The sequence below is a fragment of the Engystomops pustulosus genome, chromosome 8 (assembly GCF_040894005.1).
Source record: "Engystomops pustulosus chromosome 8, aEngPut4.maternal, whole genome shotgun sequence".
NCBI classification, from domain to species: domain Eukaryota; kingdom Metazoa; phylum Chordata; class Amphibia; order Anura; family Leptodactylidae; genus Engystomops; species Engystomops pustulosus.
Window position 1 is genome coordinate 98,818,284 of NC_092418.1, and position 24,456 is coordinate 98,842,739.

At 43.8% G+C, this 24,456-nt stretch overlaps 2 protein-coding genes across 2 annotated transcripts in view; one reads left to right on the plus strand and one right to left on the minus strand.

Annotated features, from left to right (window-relative positions):
- CCDC148 (coiled-coil domain containing 148) overlaps positions 1 to 11,971 on the plus strand; it is a 120,413-nt gene extending 108,442 nt beyond the window's left edge. The window contains exons 16-17 of the transcript XR_011849459.1: positions 11,298 to 11,680; positions 11,760 to 11,971. The gene's annotated coding sequence lies outside the window, so the exon portion shown is untranslated. The remainder of the gene's footprint in view (positions 1 to 11,297; positions 11,681 to 11,759) is intronic.
- UPP2 (uridine phosphorylase 2) lies at positions 1 to 23,316 on the minus strand. Its single transcript, XM_072121969.1, has 7 exons — positions 23,168 to 23,316; positions 20,205 to 20,322; positions 16,904 to 17,062; positions 14,179 to 14,293; positions 11,986 to 12,195; positions 9,881 to 10,027; positions 1 to 2,182 (listed from the first exon to the last, which is right to left on the minus strand). Exons 1-7 carry the CDS (start codon positions 23,227 to 23,229, stop codon positions 2,040 to 2,042), a joined length of 954 nt encoding a protein of 317 aa, XP_071978070.1. The 5' UTR covers positions 23,230 to 23,316; the 3' UTR covers positions 1 to 2,039.
- Between the last annotated feature and the right edge of the window lie 1,140 nt (positions 23,317 to 24,456).

A 24,456-nucleotide genomic window follows, 5' to 3' on the forward strand; every position in this document is an offset into this window, starting at 1 on the left:
CCCCCCACTTATTTATTTTACTGGTTTTAGCGCGGCAGAAGAAGGAGATTTTATTATTGTGTTTTCTTCCAGAATTAATTTGCATCATCCATAAAATATTCATTATATTAAAACCATATTGCGGCGACTGCGAGAAGATAAAAACACGAGTGATATACAATAATACGCAGCATAAACAATCATGTATGTACTGCAAGGGCTGACGCTTGCCAAAACCACAGCGGCTCGGGCCTCTTGTAATGGCTACTTGCTATAATTGTACCTGCTGGCAACAATCTCCGTATATTCATTAATCATAAACCTCGCTGACCTGAAAGTGCTGTAAATCATTAGCCAAGAATGAGGGTATTTATAACCCTCCCCTGCTGCCAAGTAAACTACAGGGAAAGAGAAAGTTTTGGATTGAAAATTCATATTCATTGCCCCTTGACCTCGACAATTTTCTAAGATATTTTTCCTTTTATGTATAGAATATTATGTGTTTGGATTTAAAGGGGAGGTTTACTTTTGCAAGAATTATTTCCCATTGATTTTATGAATCCGTTTTATGTACTCAGCTACCATGCTGTGTAATGTGTCAACCTGGTTACAGCCTGCTAACAATCGTATCGGCCCTCATTCCTACTATAAGAGGGGACTCTGATGTTAGATGGAAGTCCAAAGTGAAGGAAGTTTTTTCGCCTTCCTCTGGATCAACAATGTAGAGTTTAGAAGGTTGGTGTCTTTATTTAACCTAATCCACTATGATATTTTGAGTATTAAAGGGGTTACTGAAATTTCCTGGAATCTTATGTTCACTCTCCTTTGGCTCCGCCTTCCTATAGTCCTTGCTGGCAGGGGCAGATTAAGACCGCCATGGGCCCCATGGGCAGTATGAAGATTATAGCCCCTACAGGTCTGGAATTCACTTCCAGGTGGAATCAAGCTTCTTGGGTGCCTTCTGCCTGCCTTCAGTCTGCAGTTTCTGGACCTTTAGTGGACCCTCAAAGGTCCTGAAATGAAAATGTAATTTTGTACATGAAGGCCTCAGTATAAAATTTGGTGGGTGGTTTTGTAGGCTATGGCCCCCCTAGCAGGCTTGGGCCCTGGGCTACTGCCCAAACCACCTATATTATAACCCACTACTGCATACTAGAGCGCCTATGACCACTAGGGTCAATCACTGGACTCAGTGGTCTCATGAGTGAGAACAGTGAGGTCACTGTTGAAGCAAGTAGTTTACCACTGCAGGAACAGAAATCTCAGCACCCGGTTTGATACAGCTGATCACTGAGGCTGTGTTCACACATCTCAAACACAATGAGGAGAGGCTTGGACAGAACCCATATGCATGTCCAGTGAAACACATGCATTCTGGAATAAGGCCCAAGCATTTTGCATGCAAATAACACCAAACATGTGGGGGCACACTTACTAAGAACAGGGCAAGCTGCACTAAATGCAGTTTGCTTGTGTAGTGTGCAGGGGGCGCCAGATTTAGGATTTCTGGCGCATGTTCTTCATGAATCTGACGGCCCCTCCACTGCCCCGACAGAGTGCAACAACTTTTTTTGGTGCACCTTTAATATAGGGCGTACTTAAATCTGGCGCACAGTTTGACTGAGCACCGGTGCAGCTCGGCCACAAAAGGGTCGCGTGCCACACAATTGTGGTGCAGACACTTCTTAAATACCTGTGCAAACAGTGTGCACCTAAAAGAACGTGCAAAGTCAGACAGAAACTGGCGCACCGCCCAATAGTAAATGTGCCCCATGGTGCTTATTCCAGAATGCATGGAAATGCACATGCATTCTATCCAAGCCAATCCAACAAAGCGTCCTCAAGTGTCTCCGAAACAGGACAATCTATGGTCAAAGTAAATTAAGGGAATCCTTCTTTTACCAGAGAACACCATCCCTTTAAATATTTGAATACATGCAAATTCTGGAAACATTGTAAGATGAACAGTGCATTCTATATACAGTTTTGTTAGTGTAGGGTATATCTCACAGTAGCGGGTGTATATACACAGTGCATGACATAGCAGCGTAGGATGGGGCCTATGTGCACATGTGCAGCTGCTTCTTGATAAAACTGGAGATCAGCTTCTGCGCTCTCCTCTGGAACTCGGTCAGGACGCCGTGACTGTGCGTGATCTGATCTCCTTGTAACCTGTCGAGAAGAGTCACGCAGACCACGGCAGCTGAAGAGAAAGGATAGAAGGCTGTTACTAACCAAAGATATCTAGCATGTAATATCATACCATTATATAGATCAGGGAATTGCAACAGACGTGTATATTGGATGTACTGTAGAGGGCTCAGTAGTACCTGGATACAGGAGAACTAGGGGGCCAAAAAAATATCTCTACCCAATATGTATATCCAAGTATGTACCCCATATGTAGTGACTAGAGATGAGCGAGCACTAAAATGCTCGGGTACTCGTTATTCGAGACGAACTTTTCCCGATGCTCGAGTGCTCGTCTCGAATAACGAGCCCCATTGAAGTCAATGGGAGACTCGAGCATTTTTCAAGGGGACCAAGGATCTGCACAGGGAAGCTTGGCCAAACACCTGGAAACCTCAGAAAAGGATAGAAACACCACGGAAATGGACAGGAAACAGCAGGGGCAGCATGCATGGATGCCTCTGAGGCTGCTTAATCGCACCATTATGCCAAAAGTATGGGCAACAGCATGGCAATGACAGAGTGACCGAATGAGGCTAGATAGCATCTAAAACATACAATAATTGACCCTGACACTATAGGGGACTATGCAGAGGCAGCGGCAGCAGCGGCAGGCTAGAGAGTGTCTTGGCAACATACCCCAAACGGACTCAGGCTTAAAACCAATGGGTGGCAGAGAGGAACCAAAGGAGGTGAGCAAGAAGCGCTCAAATAATATCGGTAAATGATAAAAGTTTGCCAGTATATTTTGTGGATTACACAGCAGGGTGGCGACAAAGTTAACAAGTTTGATGAGCAAGCCATGAAAACAACCCAAAATTCTGCCTGACACAGCTCGTTTGATAAGGGGACCATGTATGGAGGCAGTGAACTAGTAGTAGATTAAAGGTGCTGCAGTTAAAACTATGTTAGTTGGATCTTGGGATGGAGCTGGCGCTCCGCTGCCAGGCAAGCTTTCGCCAATCCAAGCCCCTGTCTCTAGGCTACTCCCCAAACAGCACTTCTAAGAACCTTTTGTATAAGATCAAGTGTAGTAGCGTTCTTATAAGTTTGGGTTCTGGCGGGTGAGGGGAATGTAAACAGATGCGCAAGAAGCGCTGAAATAATATCGGTAAATGATAAAAGTTTACCAGTATATTTTGTGGGTTACACAGCAGGGTGGCGACAAAGTTAACAAGTTTGATGAGGAAGCCATGAAAACAACCCAAAATTGTGCCTGACACAGCTCGTTTGATAAGGGGACCATGTATGGAGGCAATGAACTAGTAGTAGATTAAAGGTGCTGCAGTTAAAACTATGTTAGTTGGATCTTGGGATGGAGCTGGAGCTCCGCTGACAGGCGAGCTTTCGCCAATCCAAGCCCCTGTCTCTAGGCTACTCCCCAAACAGCACTTCTAAGAACCTTTTGTATAAGATCAAGTGTAGTAGCGTTCTTATAAGTTTGGGTTCTGGCGGGTGAGGGGAATGTAAACAGATGCGCAAGAAGCGCTGAAATAATATTGGTAAATGATAAAAGTTTGCCAGTATATTTTGTGGATTACACAGCAGGGTGGCGACAAAGTTAACATGGAAGCCATGAAAACAATCCAAAATTCTGCCTGACACAGCTCGTTTGATAAGGGGACCATGTATGGAGGCAGCTATATGGACTACTTTTGGAGGCAGCTATGGCGATGACGTGTGGAGGTAGCAATGGAGACAACGTGTGAAGGCAGCTAAAAAGACGACGTGTGGAGGCTGCTATGGAGACAATTTAATTTGGATAGTGCCTGTATGTGGCAGTCCAAAAAAGTTTTCAAACCAGAGGAGCAGGTAGCTGGTCCTCCAGAAAAATTACATAGATTGAGTGCCTGTATGTGGCAGTCCAAAAAAGTTTTCAAACCAGAGGAGCAGGTAGCTGGTCCTCCAGAAAAATTACATAGATTGAGTGCCTGTATGTGGCAGTCCAAAAAAGTTTTCAAACCAGAGGAGCAGGTAGCTGGTCCTCCAAAAAGATTAAATAAATTGAGTGCCTGTATGTGGCAGTCCAAAAAAGTTTTCAAACCAGAGGAGCAGGTAGCTGGTCCTCCAGAAAAATTACATAGATTGAGTGCCTGTATGTGGCAGTCCAAAAAAGTTTTCAAAGCAGAGGAGCAGGTAGCTGGTCCACCAAAAAGATTAAATAAATTGAGTGCCTGTATGTGGCAGTCCAAAAAAGTTTTCAAACCAGAGGAGCAGGTAGCTGGTCCTCCAGAAAAATTACATAGATTGAGTGCCTGTATGTGGCACTCCCAAAAATTGTTTAAAACAGAGGACAGGGTAGTTGGCCCTCCAGAAAAATTAAATACATAGAGTACTATAGCCAGAGCCAGTTGGCCCTGGCAAAAAAATAGCCAGTTTCCTCTGCTTTAGTGTACAAAGAGGAGGAGAAGGAGGACAATGAGGAGGAGGAGTGCATACATTATTCAGGTTGAGCTTCTTTCACCTGGTGGAGAATGGAAATGCGGAGAAATCCAGGCTTTATTCATCTTGATAAGCGTCAGCCTGTCAGCGCTGTCAGTCGACAGGCGTGTACGCTTATCAGTGATGATGCCACCAGCTGCACTGAAAACCCGCTCGGACAACACGCTAGCGGCAGGGCAGGCAAGAACCTCCAAGGCGTACAGCGCCAGTTCGTGCCACATGTCCAGCTTTGAAACCCAGTAGTTGTAGGGAGCTGTGTGATCATTTAGGACGATGGTATGGTCAGCTACGTACTCCCTCACCATCTTTCTGTAAAGATCAGCCCTACTCTGCCGAGACTGGGGACAGGTGACAGTGTCTTGCTGGGGTGACATAAAACTGGCAAAGGCCTTGTAAAGCGTACCCCTGCCAGTGCTGGACAAGCTGCCTGGTCGCCTACTCTCCCTCGCTACTTGTCCCGCAGAAGTACGCCCTCTGCCGCTAGCGTTGTCAGAAGGGAAATACTGTTTCAGCTTGTGCACCAGGGCCTGCTGGTATTCATGCATTCTCACACTCCTTTCCTCTCCAGGGATGAGAGTGAAAAGATTTTGCTTGTACCGTGGGTCCAGGAGAGTGAATACCCAGTAATCGGTGCTGGAATAAATTCTTTGAACGCGAGGGTCACGGGATAGGCAGCTTAGCATGAAATCTGCCATATGCGCCAGAGTCCCAACGCGCAAGAATTCACTCCCCTCACTGGCCTGACTGTCCATTTCCTCCTCCTCCAACTCCTCCAACTCCTCTTCTTCTGCCCATACACGCTGAACAGTGAAGGACTCAACAATGGTCCCCTCTTGTGTCTCGCCAACATTCTCCTCCTCTTCCTCCTCATCCTCCTCCACCTCCACCTCCTCCGATATGCGCTGAGAAACAGACCTAAGGGTGCTTTGGCTATCAACAAGGGAATCTTCTTCCCCCGTCTCTTGTGACGAGCGCAAAGCTTCCGACTTCATGCTGACCAGAGAGTTTTTCAACAGGCCAAGCAGCGGGATGGTGAGGCTGATGATGGCGGCATCACCACTGACCATCTGTGTTGCCTCCTCAAAGTTACTCAGCACCTGACAGATATCAGACATCCACGTCCACTCCTCATTGTAGACTTGAGGAAGCTGACTGACCTGACTACCAGTTCTGGTGGAAGTTGACATCTGGCAGTCTACAATCGCTCTGCGCTGCTGGTAAACTCTGGATAACATGGTTAGTGTTGAATTCTACCTCGTGGGCACGTCGCACAACAGTCGGTGAGCGGGCAGTTGGAGGCGGCGCTGCGCTGCCCTGAGAGTGGCAGCATCTGTGCTGGACTTCCTGAAATACGCACAGATGCGGCGCACCTTTGTGAGCAAATCAGACAGATTGGGGTATGTCTTGAGGAAACGCTGAACTATGAGATTTAACACATGGGCCAGGCATGGCACATGTGTCAGTCTGCCGAGTTGCAGAGCTGCCACCAGGTAACGGCCGTTGTCACACACAACCATGCCTGGCTTCAGGTTCAGCGGTGCCAGCCACAGATCAGTCTGCGCTGTGATGCCCTGTAATAATTCTTGGGCGGTGTGCCTTTTATCGCCTAGGCTCAGCAGTTTGAGCACCGCCTGCTGTCACTTAGCGATGGCACTGCTGCTGTGCCTAGAGCTACCGACTGATGGCGCCATGCCCACGGATGGTAATTCAGAGGAGGAGGTGGAGGAGGGGTGGGAGGAGGAGGAGGCATAGTAGGCCTTTGAGACCTGGACCGAGGTAGGCCCCGCAATCAGACTCGGGGTCAGACTCGGTCCCAGCCTCCACCAAGTTAACCCAATGTGCCGTCAGCGATATATAGTGGCCCTGCCCGGCAGCACTCGTCCACGTGTCCGTGGTCAGGTGGACCTTGTCAGAAACGGCGTTGGTCAGGGCACGGAGGATGTTCTCTGACACGTGCTTGTGCAGGGCTGGGACGGCACATCGGGAAAAGTAGTGGCGGCTGGGGACCGAATACCGAGGGGCGGCCGCCGCCATGAGGTTTCGAAAGGCCTCGGTCTCTACCAGCCTATAGGGCAGCATCTCCAGGCTAAGCAACTTGGAGATGTGGACGTTGAGGGCTTGGGCGTGTGGGTGGGTGGGTTGCGCTATACCTCCTTTTGCGCTCCAGCGTCTGGGGTATGGAGAGCTGAACGCTGGTGGATGCTGTGGAGGATCGTGGAGGCGAAGATGGGGTTTTCGCACGGGAGGTGTTTGGGCCGGGGTCCTGGGCAGGGGGCTGACTAGCAGATGACACAGGGGAAGAAGCAGTGGTGTGCCCGGCCGGAGGTGAACGGGCTTGGTGCCATTGAGTGGGGTGTTTAGCATTCAGATGCCTGCGCATACTGGTGGTAGTTAAGCTAGTAGTGGTGGAACCCCTGCTGATCCTGGTTTGGCAAAGGTTGCACACCACAGTCCGTCGGTCATCCGGTGTTTCTTTAAAGAACCTCCAGACTTCTGAAAATCTAGCCCTCGCCACGGGAGCTTCACTAGTTGACACATTTGGCGCTGATGCACCAGCTCTGGCCCTGCCTCTCCGTCTGGCCCCACCACTGCCTCTTCCAACCTGTTCTGCTATAGGACTCTCCTCCGTCTCAGAAGCACTGTGTTCACCCGGCCTATCAACCCAGCTTGGGTCTGTCACCTCATCATCCTCCGATCCCTCAGTCTGCTCCCCCCTCGGACTTCCTGCCCTGACAACAACTTCACCACTGTCTGACAACCGTGTCTCCTCATCGTCCGACACCTCTTTACACACTTCTTCCACTACGTGAATAATGTCATCATCACCCACAGACTGCGACTGGTGGAAAACCTGGGCATCGGAAAATAGCTCAGCAGCAGCAGGACAAGTGGTTTGTGTCTGTGGGAAGGGTCCAGAAAACAGTTCCTCAGAGTATGCCGGTTCAAATGCCAAATTTTGGTGGGAGGGGGCAGACTGGGGGGGAGGAGGCTGAGGTGCAGGAGCTGGAGGAGTGCCGATTTCGGTGACATGGGTGGACTGCGTGGAAGACTGACTGGTGGACAAATGGCTAGAAGCATTGTCCGCAATCCACGACATCACCTCTTCGCACTGTTCTGGCCTCAACAGTGCTCTACCACGAGTCCCAGTAACTTGAGACATGATGAACCTAGGGAGTGTACCTCTGTGGCGTTCCCCTGCTCCCCCATCAGCAGGTGGTGTCTCACCCCGCCCAGGACCACGGCCTCTGACCCCTGCAGTAGTTGGACGCCCACGTCCACGCCCTCGTCCTCTACTCCTAGCCCTCGGGTTAAACATTTTCCAAATTAAAGTGTAAACTTGAAAAAAAAAAAATTTTGTGTTTATTTTTTTTTAGTTTTTTATTTTTTTTAACAAAACGATGCTATCCTATTGCTATGGCTAGTTTCTAACCTACACTGACAGCACACAACTGGATTTTGTGCTTTGCAAGATGAGTTTGAGCTATAAAATGAAATAAAGGTAAAAAAAAAAAAAAAATCAGCAGACTGTGCCTAATTCTACTCAAACCCCTAATAAATTGTCCCACTTCGGTGTTTGAGGTGGATATGCGTGTCACTAAGAGCTAAACACAACGGACGCAGGTCTCCCAGCAAATTCCTCACAGTATGGTACTAGCTGCACTACTAGTGCCAGCAAGCCCAGCCACAAGCAAACAAAAAAAAGGAAAATATAACGCTATTGTAGGCCTAAGTAAGCCGTTGGGGTTCTCCTATGGCTATTTTGTAGCCTACAATGAGAGCACACTGCTTTGCAAGATGAGTTTGAGCTATAAAATGAAATACAGCTAAAAAAAAAAAAAATCAGCAGACTCTGCCTAATTCTACTCAAACCCCTAATAAATTGTCCCACTTCGGTGTTTGAGGTGGATATGTGTGTCACTAAGAGCTAAACACAACGGTCGCAGGTCTCCCTGCAAATTCCTCACAATATGGTACTAGCTGCACTACTAGTGCCAGCAAGCCCAGCCACAAGCAAATAAAAATAAATAAATAAAACGTTATTGTAGCCCTAAGAAGGGCTGTTGGGTTCTTGTTGAATCACTCATGCCTAACAGTAATCTACTAGCACCCTAACGCTGTCCCTGACCAGCAGCAGCTCTCTCCCTAGCGGCATCCAGACACAGAATGATCCGAGCAGCGCAGGCAGCGGCTAGTCTATCCCAGGGTCACCTGATCTGGCCAGCCAACCACTGCTATCGACGTGTAAGGGTACCACGTCATGCTGGGTGGAGTGCAGAGTCTCCTGGCTTGTGATTGGCTCTGTTTCTGGCCGCCAAAAAGCAAAACGTCGGGAGATGCCATTTTCTCGAGCGGGCGAAGTATTCGTCCGAGCAACGAGCAGTTTCGAGTACGCTAATGCTCGAACGAGCATCAAGCTCGGACGAGTATGTTCGCTCATCTCTAGTAGTGACTGTTCATATAAATGATGTGTTATAGCTCTTTCATTGGCTCAGGATCGTGTAAGTACACTTACAAGAAAAAAAAACACTTTAAAGGAAGCCTACTATGAGGAATCTACTACCAGGAGTAGATGTGATGGTAGGTTCCTCCTCCTGCCTCTGCCCTATTCTGTAATGCAGTAATCGTGAAACCTAACTTGTTAAAAACCATATTTTAGAAATATGTAAATTAACTGCAGAGGCTACTGGGGCGTGGAGTAGCCTTGGCTCCCAGTGCCCGGCCTGGCTAGTACACGCCCCAGTAGCCTCTGCAGTTCATTTACATATTACTAAACTAAAGTTTTTGACAAGTCAGGTTCCAGGATTATTACATTACAGATTAGGGCAGAGGAAGGAGGAATCGACCATCAGATCTACTTTTGATTTAAATTATGTAAATGAGCCTAAGGTGCTCTGGGCTCCATTAACATCTATGGAGCCCAGAGCCTCTGAAACTCATTTGCATGATTTCTACAGCCTTTTTTTCAAAAACAAGGGCATAAAAAGCTAAAAGGCGAATCGATACTCCCAGAGGGGGCACACACCAGTATGTCAGTGTGCTTGGTTTACAAGCCTTCATCCTGGTGGTAGATGTCCTTTAATGAATCTACGTCAAATCCGCTACAGAAATGATGAAAAAAAATATTTCCGGCTCATAATTCTCTAATATTTAGATATTGTATATACTCTAATGACAATATAGAGGTAACACAACAAAATAATACAGAATATAAACAGGACATAATCCATTGCATCGTGTTCATATACCGTTTATAGGAAGCATAACATACCTTTTAGTCCACATAAATGGCACATAGCAGCGAAGACTGAAGACTCCATCTCGATGTTCCTGACTCCCGCTATATACGCCTTCTGCAGATACTCACATTTTTCTTCCTTGGAAAATGAGCAGAGCGCTCCATCCAATCTCCCCTGACCTTAGAAATAAATGACTTTTACTTCTCATGGCCTTATATTATTACTCACAAAAAACACACAATTATTTTATTTCATATGAGCCATTTCTGCCCGCAGTCCATGCTTACTGCTAGGAGACGTCCCATGAAATAATAATAATACATGTACTGAAAATCCATCCCAGGGAGAACATTTCTTAATGGGGGAGCAGTGCTGGATCGGGCTGGTAATAATAGGGAAATTAGTATCCATCATACGGGGTGCCCTAGGCTTTAGGGTGTCACAATATCCCATATAGAATCCAATAATAAAATAGTTAAAGAAGCACTAAAATGCAGAAAATATATCCCAGCACTGTATAATACTATATACAGGGTGGACTGTCCCACCAGGGGATCGGAGGATTCTTGGGCTGGCCCCGCCCCCTAATGCAAAAACAATCCCCAGACGTAGTGGAGCAGTTTGCTCTGTATACATCATCAGATTTTACTATGCGAAATCTACCATTTGATGTGATGCATTATGAAGCAAACATACCTTGAGAATGCTGTAGCTACACTGATGCAGGATCATATCTTGGTAAATCCCTGTGCTGAGTGGTTTTGCTGATAAAACAGATATAACATTATGATAATGAAGCTCTGTCCCTTCTATGGCTCCTTCAGCGCTTGCTGCCGTGCTTCTTCTAGCATGTCAGTTTTTCTCGGCAGGAGAAGATGATGCAATCACTGTTCTCCCTGCCAGACAGAATAATCAATTGCTGCACCATCCCCCAGCTGTTGTGTATGAGTGATCCAGCTCATGTTGATTAGTCATGCTTGACTAACCTCCATTTGTACTTACAAGCTCAGTGTTGATCAAGGCAGGCATGCTGACCCAGCTTTCCCAAGGTCCTGTTATAATTGTTTTTTCAGCAAAACCACTCAGCTTCGCACTGCTGTGAGCTTAGCTCTTGACTTTGGTTCAATTAAAAGCTCCTCTTATCTGTCCTGAGTTAAAGGACATCTACCACCAGGATGAAGAACTGTATGCAAATGAGCTTGAGGGGCTCCAGGCTCCATTAACACCTCTGGAGCCAGGAGACCTTCATGCTCATTTGCATGCAGTCCTTTATCCTGGTGGTAGATGCCCTTTAACACTGTAAAAGGCTTCTGGTTGAATACTATAGCAAGGGAGTGGCTTAGGCTGCTTGTACTCTAAGCACCAGTGTTGCTATATATTATAATTATACCAATTATAAAAATGGCAATCTAATGGATTATAGCTTCCATCTCTCTCCTTCATCCATAGGCATTTTCATATTCAACAACCCTGCTTGCTGTGATTTCTGTATTTTTCAACTGCTTGAACACTAATAATCTTCTGACTATACTACACTATAATATACTCCAGTTCATTTGGAGAAGTTATGATCCCAGTTATTTCCTTTAGTTTCCGACTTTCTTTTGATTTTAGTTTGAATTTAATATATGTAATATTAGGAAACTATATTACAAAATGTTTCTCCTTTGTCAAATTGGGCCTTATTTTACTGTTCTGGTAAGACAACCAACCTTGGGCGGTCTCTATTAACCCCGCCTCTCTACTAAGCCCTGCCCCCACAAATACTCCAGTGGAAACAGATCAGCAGATTGACTCCTGTGTCTTATGCAAATATGAGGATTGATGAACAGGTATGCAAAAAGCTCCATCTAGTGGTGGGTACAGCTAGCTGAAATTGTGTAGTTTACTTTGTTTTTTTTTTTTCATTAGGATCTGGAGCTCTTTGTCAGAATATAGAATACTGAGCACTTTAGATACAATGAAATGAATGTGCAGATACAAAATGACGCGTTATACAGAGGACGTCACTTGAAGATACCAATTACTGGACTAACATATTACCTACTGAGGTATTTCCATCCATTATCATTACCAATTAAAGACATTACTAAAAAGACATAGTGACTACCAACAGTATATATTTCGAAACACCTACCTTCATAGAAGTCATAGGTGCACATGGTGTGACCGATAATAGTTGGGAAATCATTGATCTCTTTGCTGCAGCGTAGAAGGCTTTCTGCGAGTTTCTGGTCGAGCTGAGTGTTCCTGATAACCACCTTATCTAAAATGACCTGCTCGTACTGCGGTCTGAAGAATGCATCCACCGCAATATCTGTGATCACAACCGTGCCTGGTTCAATGCCTGCAATGCATACATTAGTGGGGATCAATAACTGGATCAATGCCACAGGGGTGATGTAACGGCAGATAGATTATTCGCCAACACTCTATAGATGGGTTGTAACCCTTAGTAACACTCAAGTAATTAGTGTTAAGAATTCTAGTGCTCCAGAGACAATGATATGGGAACATATGTTATGTGTCATATTCATTATAATAGAGACATATACTATTGGAATAGAGAGCAGGTTACAGCACCCCATATAATTAGAACTGGATGGATGATCATAACGCCATCTATGTAGTTAGGGTGATCCTACGTATTACGCTCAATAGACTAGGAGCTACAGTCATTTCACAGGTCCTGCCCTCTCTCCTGATATCTATTTACTAGTAAATAATTTCATGTCCAATAAAATTACAGTTCTGGAGCATCTCCTCTCTGCATGGTCTTGTTCTGCTCCTGCAAATCCTAGCTATTACCCCTTGTCATTGGGGAAAATTGGATAAGGACTTGTCCTACTAAAAGGGAAAGTTGCCAGTTGACAATTTATTTCCAAGAGGAATAACAGATTTAGGGTCCTACAGCTGCCTCCACAAAGCATATTCCCTATACTACTGAGGACTTTCTAAATCATCTAGTCCTTTAAGGTCTTGAGGAGCATCCATGATTCCTATGTAGCGCTGCGTAATCCGTAGGCGCTATATAAATAAAGAATAATAATTATTATAATTATTATGTGACCTATGGGTCGAATTGAAGGGTGATCCGATCCCAGAAGTCCTAGCCAGTTTGGGCAGTTTAAGGGAAGTATAGCTGATCTCAGATGGACCCCCCACAATCCTTTGTTCATCCACTATCCTGTGTAGATAAGGAATACATCTCTATTATAACAAAATCCCTTTAAAGGAAACCTACCACCATGGATCTACCTATTATGGTTCCTCTCATGTAGAGTTGTATAGCAGTTTTTAGGGCTAATTTTTTGGTGGCCGAACTTTAGTAAATTTTAATTCGCACAATATTAAAATTTTCTAAAGAGGCTACACGACGCGGCTACTCTACGCCCAAGTAGAATCTTATGTTCTGCCTACCCTGACATCTTCAGCGTGCAGCTCCTGGTAGCTGCTCGCACTCGTCTGAGAAGCTGGGTTCTGTGCATGTGCAGAACGCAGGCCGCCGGCTGTACGGTCTCGGTCCTGAAGCCGGAGCTTCTGTGCATGCGCAGAACCCAGCTTCTCAGACGAGTGTGAGCAGCTACCAGGAGCTGTGTGCTGAAGATGTCAGGGTAGGCGGAACACAAGAGGCTACTTGGACGTGGAGTAGCCGCACCATGTAGTCTCTGCTCCAGCTACTCCACACCGCAGTAGCCTCTTTAGAAAATTTGAGTATTGTGTGAATTAAATTTTATTAAAGTTATCGGCCACCAAAAAATTTTCCCTAAAAAGGGCTATACTAATCTACATGAGAGGAACCTGCCACCGGATCTACCAATCCGTGGTGGTAGGTTTCCTTTAAGAAAAGATACTTTAGAATTACTATAAAACAGATGGGGTAGGGAGAGTGGGCAGGTTGTGAAAGGGATAAGAAGTATGATAAATGAGTTCACAATACTTTTGCCCATTCCTGATAAAGGCACATGAATGCCATAGTACAAGCCATCTGCTTATTAGATGCTTCTAGTAGCCAGAACGGTCCGTCTGAACCAGCCCAAATTACATAGACGGCTATTCATTCTCTACTGAGCTCAACTGTCTGTTCAGTTTCCTTAAAATAAACTAAACATTGGGGGTTTCTCTAAAATGTTTATGTTTTTACATTGTGGGTCTGTGAAAACCCTTAAGTAGAACCTCTTTCTGTACATCTCACTGTATCCAAAACCCAATATGTTAGTGGTACACCTGGGGTTGGTTTAGGTGGCAGTGAAATATAATGTCCTATAGATGTGGGAAAGAAGTGCTTCAATAATGGAGTTTTCAAATATTTTTGAGAAGGGATCCTTACCGATTCCACCCGATGTCCCGATACGTATAATTGTCACATCTTTGCACTTGGCATGATGAAGAAGCTTGATGAGCTCATGCAGCATTATGGAGATTGAAGGGATTCCCATCCCATGCTGAGGAGATAGAGATCTTCATATTAGGAACCTTTATGTATTTAATGTATTAATCATCATCGATGGTCACCTCCGACCGCACTCCCATACTACCACAAACATGAATATGGATTTAATCACTCAAATAAATCACCATTCAGACCAACCATGGTCAATCCCACATTTTGGGTGGCTCAATACCTCCAAATTGCTCCCTTTTTATGCAGGATTGATCAAGATGGCATCATATGGCTAATGCAAATATTCTGAAAATTGGTGAATCCTCATTAGGGCAATATGGGTGACTGCCCAGGGCCCCTGGCTCCATAGATTACAAGCACAAATTCTGCTTGTAATCCAAGGTTCAACATTAGGGATAGCAGATAAGGAACACAACAGCGCTCATAGGGTGATATCGTTTTGGTTCAGGGTATATGACGTGGTTGGACAGTCGCTTACCTGATGGAGTTGTGCTTCAAAGTAAGGCACAACTCTCTTGTTGACATGAAAGGGTTGTTTTTTAGGTCAAGGTGCAGCCGGCGTCTTATTGTTTTCCAGACACGAGTTGCTAATTCGGCTGGAGTCAGAAGGTAGGTGCAGGGAAGTCAAGAGCGGGTGGCGCACAACAAGACCAGGTAATGGTTCCAATAGGTTTTCTTTAGGTTTTCTTTTTATTTAAATCATAAAAGGTACACAGAAGACACACAACGCGTTTCGGGGATCAGTGGTCCCCTTTTTCAAGTGGATTAGTGATCTGTTAATTGACGAAGAACAAAGGTGTATACACAAGAATGAGAATTGGTATAATGGGTTACTGGTAGATGTCGGTAAAAAGGAGAAGCAGAGGGATATAAGTGAGTATAAAACATTATTAAAAAATATATATCAGTATAGATAAGGATATGATATGATAGCACAAAGGGACTAATAGGTGTAAGGTTAAGAATTCGGATCACAAAATATCTGTGACCTGATGTCAATAAGGCATCATTGGTGAATGAGGTATATGTAAAAGATGTAATATATATATAAATATAAAAAATAGATACATAAAAAGATACATAAAAATACATGGGAAGAAAAAAGAAAAAAAAAAAAAACATAAATTGTGGGATATAAATTCATTATTTAATTCATTATTAGTTGGTAATGGATAATAGACAAGTTGATGTGTGTGACAGTATAAAGCATAATAAATCACAGATGGATAGTAGGTGATGGATAGTGAATGATATAAGATACAATGGTATTTAAGGATAAAATAGGAACAGTGAAATCAGAGATGATGATTCAAAAAAACTGAAAAACTTTTTACCGACATCTACCAGTAACCCATTATACCAATTCTCATTCTTGTGTATACACCTTTGTTCTTCGTCAATTAACAGATCACTAATCCACTTGAAAAAGGGGACCACTGATCCCCGAAACGCGTTGTGTGTCTTCTGTGTACCTTTTATGATTTAAATAAAAAGAAAACCTAAAGAAAACCTATTGGAACCATTACCTGGTCTTGTTGTGCGCCACCCGCTCTTGACTTCCCTGCACCTAAGGTTCAACATTAGTAATCTGTATTATAAGACTGTATCTATGTAGTGTCTTTGGTTCTGTTTCTTTGTAAACACTTTTTGGGGGCGCACAACATTTTTACAGTTCAGGCGCTATAGTTGGAATTTAGGAATTTATTGGAAATTTGTAGGCACCTGAGGCGTGGCTTATTTATCAGTGCTCAGACATGTACACAAAGATCAACAGAGGGTTTACAGACAGCACTAAAGGAAGCATCATGGATGATGAATCAATTGATTATCATTCAGGGATTATTATTAAGGCAGTAAAAGCGCATGGGCAATTTAAGTAAAAGAGTGGGCAACCCCTGTAATCCTTGGATTCCATCAATTTTTCCTTTCTGTAATACTTCCCTGACCACATGGCTGTATGGGATGGCATTGTGGGACAATTGTAATTCCCAGCACTGCCAGATGGCTAAAACATCCCCTACACTTTATTTTTAGGATTAGTGAAAATACCAAAGATTGTTAAAGGGAGTTTTAGCAACATAAAAAGCTACAGAGAGAATAGTATTCCAGTTCTGGAGAGCTGTATATATATATATATATATATATATATATATATATATATATATATATATATACTATATGTCCGTGATTTTAGTGGCAGCTGGACTGTGAAAAAAATGCATTTATATTCCGGGATTGTAGCTGTACCGAAAGCACTCTGGTGTGTTAGATCTCTTAATTAACCTGCTGCACAGCCCCTCCCCTCTGTTCTCACAAAATATATAAATCATATGGCATCACATTAACAAATGGGAAAAACTTCTGGGATCCAATATCCAAAACTAATCACGGAAAAAAAATAAGCTGCAAGATCCAACGAAGTGTGGGAGAAAATGTGACCACTAGAGGGCGCATTGGGTCAGGAGCTCAACTTTCTTATCTATTAAAAAGTAATTTTGTTTCCATACAATAAAAAAAAGTTCCCTCTACTCTGAAAGATTCAATTTTGTGTTCTGATATAAATAATAATGGAAAGTCATTTACACCCGGCAAATATTGAATATGTCTGTGCAGTTTGTTATCTTTCAGTTTTCAATAAAATGCCACTCACGCTAATGGACAGCACCGGGCCGGCCTTGTACATGCTGTATCTGTCTGTGCCAGCACAAATATCAGTAATGTCACTGCCATCTCCGTCCAGGCCCAGCTCCTGCTGGATGAATATTGCAAAATCCTTCATTCTGTTTGGACTTCCACCAACGCAGACAAACTGCAAGGAAAGTGACAGCAAAAGAGAATAGTAATAAATGTACGGCAGATGTGAATTATCACAAACAAAATAGAAAATTAAGGAATTATAAATATGCAAAACTGTACAAAATTGAATGTTCCTTCCAGGGTGGCGCAACCTACCAATGTGGTGAGAAGAACCCAGTGCAAGTTACATCATAATGTACCACCAGCTGCCACTAGGGGAGCTCTCTGCATATAGGTTTCTAAAGCTTCCATTGAGTCTAATAGTCTGTGGAAGTAGATAGGTGATAAGATATCCCTAGGGGGTTATACCGAAATACTGTATTATAGAAAAAAAATGGATCTCCAATATGAATATTCCATTAATATGGACCGTGGAGGCACTTAAAGACTTCCATTCATGTGTTGGCTGGGGGTCTCAGTGGCCAGACCCCTGTGATCAAACACCCATTCCCTATCCTGCTCTATTGCACTGCAGATAGGACACTGAATACACCTGCACAACTTCTGGTATTTAACAGGGGATTGTGTCGCAGCTGCGCTGGCTTTCATGCTACAGAAATCGGGGGGCGTGCTGCCGGATGATCCGACTGATTCGGACTGAGCACAGGATTTAAGATTCAAATTGTGTAGCAAGCCCAAGCACTTACATGAAGATGGTGAATTCCGGCGGACCTGTGCGGGGAAGCGACACATGCAGGATATCGGGCGCACGATGTTAGTGAATCGCCGCAGAGTGCATTGTCCTTGGACAATGCACTTTCGGGAACTCCTCCGGACGGGTAATTAAATGTGCCCCAATATATACAATCTGCTCAGCTCCTCCTTCTCTATAACATGCTGCCTGCAGATAGAACACTATGTACTATATTCTATGCTCCTCCTGCTCTATAACATGCTGCCTGCAGATAGGACACTATGTACAATCTGCTCAGCTCCTCCTGCTGTATAACATGCTGTCTTTACTATGATACCTTTTTTTTCAGATGCATATTTGTAATGCAGCCTTTTTCTATAATTTTTGAGACTTTTCATGGCGCATGTGCTCATTTGCGACTTTTTTGCGCCTAAAACAGTCTCCGTCCAAAGTTCGCCATTGTCTAGTTTTCTGCAGTGTTTACTGAGTTATCACCTGATTCCAGATGTTAAAGTTGCGACTTTTTTAAAAAAGTTGCAAATTTTGGTGCAAATCTACGGCTGCCCCTGACCAGGTGTAGAAATGAGCTTGGAACTTATTGCAACTTTTGGAGACTTTTGTTTTAAAAAGTTGCAAATTCACTAAAGTCCAAACACCACATGTATCAATAAGGAGATATAGATACATCTGACCAGCAGAAAAGCCAAGAAAAGTCCTAAAAAACCAAGCCGGACTTAAATCTTCTGTTTTGGATGACGTAGCGATCCCTGAATTTGTGTTATGAATATGCAGCCTGCGCTGAAGTGGGAATAAGCAGCTGTATGATGTATGTGTGTTGTAATTTGGGCTTCACGCTGCTCTTTGTTTTCACTGCAGTAAGGCAAATAGTGAACGTTAGGGTTACAAGCTCAGTTCTCCGAAATAGAACGCCGAGTAATCACTTTTCTTTGCTCACGCTCAGGAACATTACAAATGAGTTCTGTCTACGACTGCTCCTGAGAATAATCCTCCATAACAATATATGAAAAATACATGAATATACAGTATATATAAGCAGCAAATGACCGCACAATGTCCTGCACTTTATGTTTAGTAGAGAAACAATCGTGTTCAAGTTGTAGAAATGTATAGGAATTGATGGCAATCATCCATCCCAATGTGGTTTTCAAAGTTTGCATTATTGTTTTTACACAAACGGCTCCACATCCTCTACTTATCTTTATAGTTCCAAAGTTCATTAGTAAAATTATTAGTGCCTTCCCTCACCACTAGGGGGAGCAAACTTAATGGGGCATATTTACTTACCTGGTCCGCGGAGTTCACCGGAAGTGCATTGTCCAATAAGAAGGCACTCTTCTGCGATTCGCTAAGATCGTGCACCCAATATCCTGCATGTGTCGCTTCCCCGCTCAGGTCTGCCGGAGTTCACCTTTTTCTTCCTGGTGCATGTAAGTGCATTGTCTTGTGACACAATTTGAAAGTTAAATCCCTCACTCAGTCCGAATCAGTTGGATCGTCCGATGGCACTCCCTCCAATTTGTGTTGCATGAAAGCCAGCGCAGCTGCGCCAAAAAACAATTGTGTGCGACACAATCTCAGCACAGACCGCTGTTAAATACCTGTCAAAGCCGTGCAATCCCCCAAAAAGGTGCTAAGTTTGACAAAAGTGTGATCTGCGACCCTTAGTAAATAAGCCCCAATATAAATGTATACAGTTAGTTTAGTTTTGATATGACATGGGGCAAGAAGAGAAGCAGTTCAGCCGCTTTGAGGGCAGATCCTAGTTGGAGGGTTACTACAGCTTGTGGATCCATGAATTCTGTAATAATTGTAGATAATTTGTAAGTCAATGGGGAACATTTACTAAGGGTCCAAACACAGCATTTTCACCACTTTTTCTGCTTTGCTTTGAATCGCACAGGGGTTTTAGGCGCACGCGATCGGATTGTGGAGCATCGGCGCCGGCTTGCATGCGACACAAATCGGGGGGCGTCAGACAACCCGACTGATTCGGAAAAACCGTGGAATTTAAAAACCAAATTGTGTCGCAAGATCAGCACTCCCATGCACCGGGAAGAAGAAGGTGAACACCGGCGGACCTCAGCGGGAAAGTGACACATTCAGGAAATTGGGCGCATGATCTTATTGAATCGCGGCAGCTCTGGATCCTCGTCGGACATTCCAGATCGGCAACGGCAACGGGAGGGGTAAGTAAATGTGCCCCAATGTCTGACCCATTGAAGACCCATTAAACATTTCCGGGGATTATAAGTCAGAGAGATTCAGAGTGTCATGTGACATGAGGACAAATATTATCCTTTTTAAGTAGACTCTGTTTTGGCTCAAGGCTCTTTAAAGGGTCGGACATTGACTGAGAAGGTGGCTTTATATTGCTCCAAAACTTACATGAGACAAAGCAAAAATGACACAACAATAAAAATGATTTGTTGACTGACACTTGAAACAGAAGTATTAGATCCTCTAAATGTCACGTTTATTTGTACAGAGATATCGGAATTACCTTAACATCGCCAAACATGGAGGGCAGATCATGTGTTCGTGTTCCCAAGTCAAAGTGGTAGAGGATGTCCTCTGATAACAGGTCCAGGTGCGGATTTTTAACATATCCAAATGCATTGCTGAGGAAGAGAAACACAAGTCATGGGCATTTGTCTCCTTCCAAAATATTACTTAGACAGAACTATAGGGTATCACATCCCTTACATCACCATCATTTAGTATCGGGAGCTGCCCCCTCCCCCTCATTAGTATTATGTCATGTGATGCATCACATATACAATTCAGGTCAACATCCATTTTCTTCTTTTTACTCCTTATTTCTATAGAAAATGTCAAACATTATGTAAAGGAACATGCTGTGTAGTGATGAAAGCAGAAATTAGGTGCACCAGGAGGCACAGACACGCCCCCTGTGCACCGAGTAGCTAATTTGCACAAAGACAGAAATATTCATTTTCTTTGTAATGACAGATCAATGGCGAACAGGAAAGATATTTCTGGAAAGCTCATACAGTGCCCTAAACAATGCTCTTTTCCATTGTGGAGATGACAGACCCCCTTTAAAGGGATCATGTCATCAGGTTTTACCCCACTAAACTACTAACTCTCTACAGCTAAGGTATGAGATGTCCTTTTTAAGAATTTCCTCTTTTATGTGAAATCTCACCTGTTTGCCTATAAAAAAATCTCCTCCAAGGTCAGGCAAATATGACTCATTTTCACATTAGATGAGTCAAGTTTAGCATTTGCAGGGGGAATGTCACTTCCGATGCCACTATCTTCTGTTTTATAGCAGGTAGAGACATGCAGCTGGTGTCATGTTAAAGAAAATAATCTCATCTTTTTGATCTGTCTTTGTGATCTACAGAAACAGAGATACAGGCAGCTGATGACATAGTTGGAAATACAAGCGGCAGATAAAGATCCAGGTCCTGCCTATTTTTATTGCCTGCGTGTCCAGTTCTGTAGCTCACAAAGCCATAAGCCTAATGTGATGGGTAATATGAGATTCTCATCTTTAATATGCCTCAAAAAAGCATGTGACAATACCCCTGCAACCACTAAACCTGACTAATCTCATGTGAAAATGGGACGAGAAGAGTCATATTTGCCTGACTTTGGAGGATATTTTTTTTCCCTAGGTAAATGGATGAGAGTTCACATAAAAGAGGGAATTTTGAAAGGGCACTAAACTAGTAGTTCAGTGCGGTAAAACTTTGTGGCAGGTTCGCTTTAATAAGACACACAAAAAAAACTTGTTTCTAGGTGCTATAGAACAGAAGATTCTGAAGTGTTACTTTCCATGCACTCACTAAATTTGACTCTTCTCATGTGAAAATGTGATAAGAAGAGTCAAATTTTTCTGACTTTTATGGAGATTTTTATAAATGAGATCTCACATAAAAGAGAGCAGTCTGAAACTTTTCATACCCCCCGCCTGAGGCACTAGTAGGATAGTGGTGTAAAAGCTGTTGACAGGTTCCCTTTAAATAGATTTTCCAGAACACAGATATTGAGCAGCTATCATTAGGTTGGGTCAGCAATATCAAGTTGGAAGGGGTACAACATCTTCACACATCAGCTGTTTGAAGGGAACACAGTTTTTAAAAGGCATGAGCAAAACCCAAAAATTCAACACACTGAGGCACATTTACTTACCCGGTCCATTCGCAATCCAGCGGCGCGTTGTCCGGCGTGGATTTGCGTCCTGCCGGGATTCACTAAGGTCGTGCGCCCGATATCCGGCAGGTGTCGCTGCTGCGCCGAGGTCTGCCGGAGTTTACCTTCTTCTTCCTGGTGCATGTTAGTGCGTGTCTTGCGACACAAATTCTTTTTTAAATACCGCAGTTTTTCAGAATCTGTCGGGGTTTCCGACGGCCACGCCCCCCGAATTCCGTCGCATGCAAGCCGGCGCCGATGCGTCACAATCCGATCACGTGCGCCAAAAACCTGGGGCAATTCGGCGCAAAACGGCGCAAATGGGAAACAATCGGGAAAACCCGACGGAATCGCGGCGTTTGGACCCATAGTAAATGAACCCCACTTTGTATATATGAATATAGTGCCGGGTCATTCAGGGATTACAGTAATTAGACCCCCACAAATCCGCAACTCCTCCTCTCACACTGACTGACATGACTGGAAATTAAAGATCCCCTTACAGGATGGCCCTGGGAACAGGTCATTTTTAATTCTTATCCACAATTTCTTTGAAGGACTTGATGTTATTTTTATATGCAATTTCCCAAATTCATCCTAAACAAACAACCAACAACTATCACAATCTGTAGATACACCAAAAAAATTGCCCTCGTCTTCCCCCATAGTTGAATATAACACAAGGGTGAGAGTTTCAGAAAAAAGTTGGTGCCACTTTTTGAGGTAAGTTTTTCCACATGGGAACATTCCATTTTTTTTTACCAAAAAGTATGAAGACAATTTCCCCAATAAGTAAAATTGGTAGAACTCGGCCAAGCACCATTTTTTTTGCTATTTTCTTATGGGATGATAAATCGATTAGCGTTGACCTCTCTGTAGATAACATTGACAGTCCCTGTGGCACATTTACTTACCCGTCCCTTCGCGATCCCCGAGGTGCTTTGTCCGAAGAGGATTCGGAGCTGCCGCGATTCACTAAGATCGTGCGTCCAATTTCCTGTATGTGTCGCTTCCCCGCTCAGGTCCCCTAGAGTTCACCATCTTCTTCCCGATGTTTGTGAGTGCATGGCTTGTGACACAATTTTGATTTGTGTCGCATGAAAGTAGGCGCCAAAATCCGATTGCGTGCACCAAAAACCCCAGTTAAATGCGGCGCAAAACGAAAAAAGACAGGAAACCTGATGAAAATGCGGTCCGCGGACCCTTAGTAAATGTGCCCCCTGTGTCTATCAGACTATAAGGGGAGATATAATTCCCGTTTAGTTGTCATCATCCATTACCCGCTCTTCCACGCCAGGCACTTACTTTACATAATTGTCCCTTTCAGGCAGATTTGAGTTGCTGTTATCCACTAAGATTGGAGCCATCGCTTGTCTCTGTCCCAATCCACAATAACACGGTCCTTAGGCCTTAGGTTTTTTTCCAACTGTTACTGCAGAACTACTGTCCTGACGTCACCGGGAGGGAGGTTCTTATACGGGAAGCTGACATCATATGAGGAATGTGAACGTCGGACTGTGATTGGCTGTCGTTGTGGAGGTGTTGTCTGGGTTTATTTGGTAAATATTGGTTACTGATTAGCCCATGTGATTATTTACAAGGGGCCTGTTACCCATCACTGTACTAAATGCCGGAGATGATTCGGAATATTGTGGTTACTGATTACTGTAAGATGAGGCTGGGAATATGTAGTAAATTCCTGTAACTGATTATTGAGCAAAAATCATGTGATGTCTTTTATGCCTTTTTTCATTTTAGAAAAATCTAGTAGCTGATTATAGCACAAGGTATAAAAAGATTTAATATTTCTAGGCAATGGCTAAGCTAGACTAGATGATTGTATCTGGAGGGAGGACATCTACCACCAGGATGAAGGATTGTAAACCAAGAACACTGACATACTGGTGTGTGCCCCCTCTGACAGGATCTACTCTTCTTTTAGCTTCTTATTACCTGATTTGTAAAAAAAAAAGGATTAAAAAATATGCAAATTAGCCTGAGGTGCTGGGCTCCATATATTTCCTAATGGAGCCAGTAGCCCCTCAGGCTCATTTGCATAATTTTTAAAGCCTTTTTTTCATAAAAACAACGGCATAAGAAGATTAAAAAAGAGCAGATCTTACCAGAGGGAGCACACAGCAGTAAGTCAGTGTGCTTGGTTTACAATCCTTCATCTTGGTGGTAGATGTCCTTTAAAGGAACACTCCAAGCAGGGGGTGGAGCATAACACAAATCAGGAGAATCAAAAACAAACCTCATGCCCCGCCTCCTGTACGATGGATGACACCCGACTCCCCCTTACACATGCCAAGTTCCCACAACTTTTTATAAAATTAAAGCTGAGCTCTGCTTGGTTTCCATGGGCAATTAGAACAGTTTTACCTTAGACATTTCTGATAAATCTCCTCCTATATGTTTTCATGGGGGTTTTCTATAAGATACAATTTTGTTGTTGACTAAAAGCAAACTAAAAAGTAAACCAAACTACACTGGACAACAATTATTAAAGTGTTTGTGCCGCCGGTATTCTGTCTGACTAAAAAGAATGTGCACACAGTTGTGTATGTATTTATGAAGTGTTTGCGCCACTTTTG

Bases quoted from the DNA above. Each gene is read 5' to 3' on its own strand.
- UPP2 (XM_072121969.1), bottom strand. From the start codon at position 23,229: ATGGCTCCAATCTTAGTGGATAACAGCAACTCAAATCTGCCTGAAAGG. The intron at 17,063-20,204 runs GTAATTCCGATA...CTTTCCTTGCAG, and splicing joins CCATGTTTGGCGATGTTAAG to TTTGTCTGCGTTGGTGGAAG. The intron at 10,028-11,985 runs GTAGGTGTTTCG...TTTATTTCTAAG, and splicing joins CACCTATGACTTCTATGAAG to GTCAGGGGAGATTGGATGGA.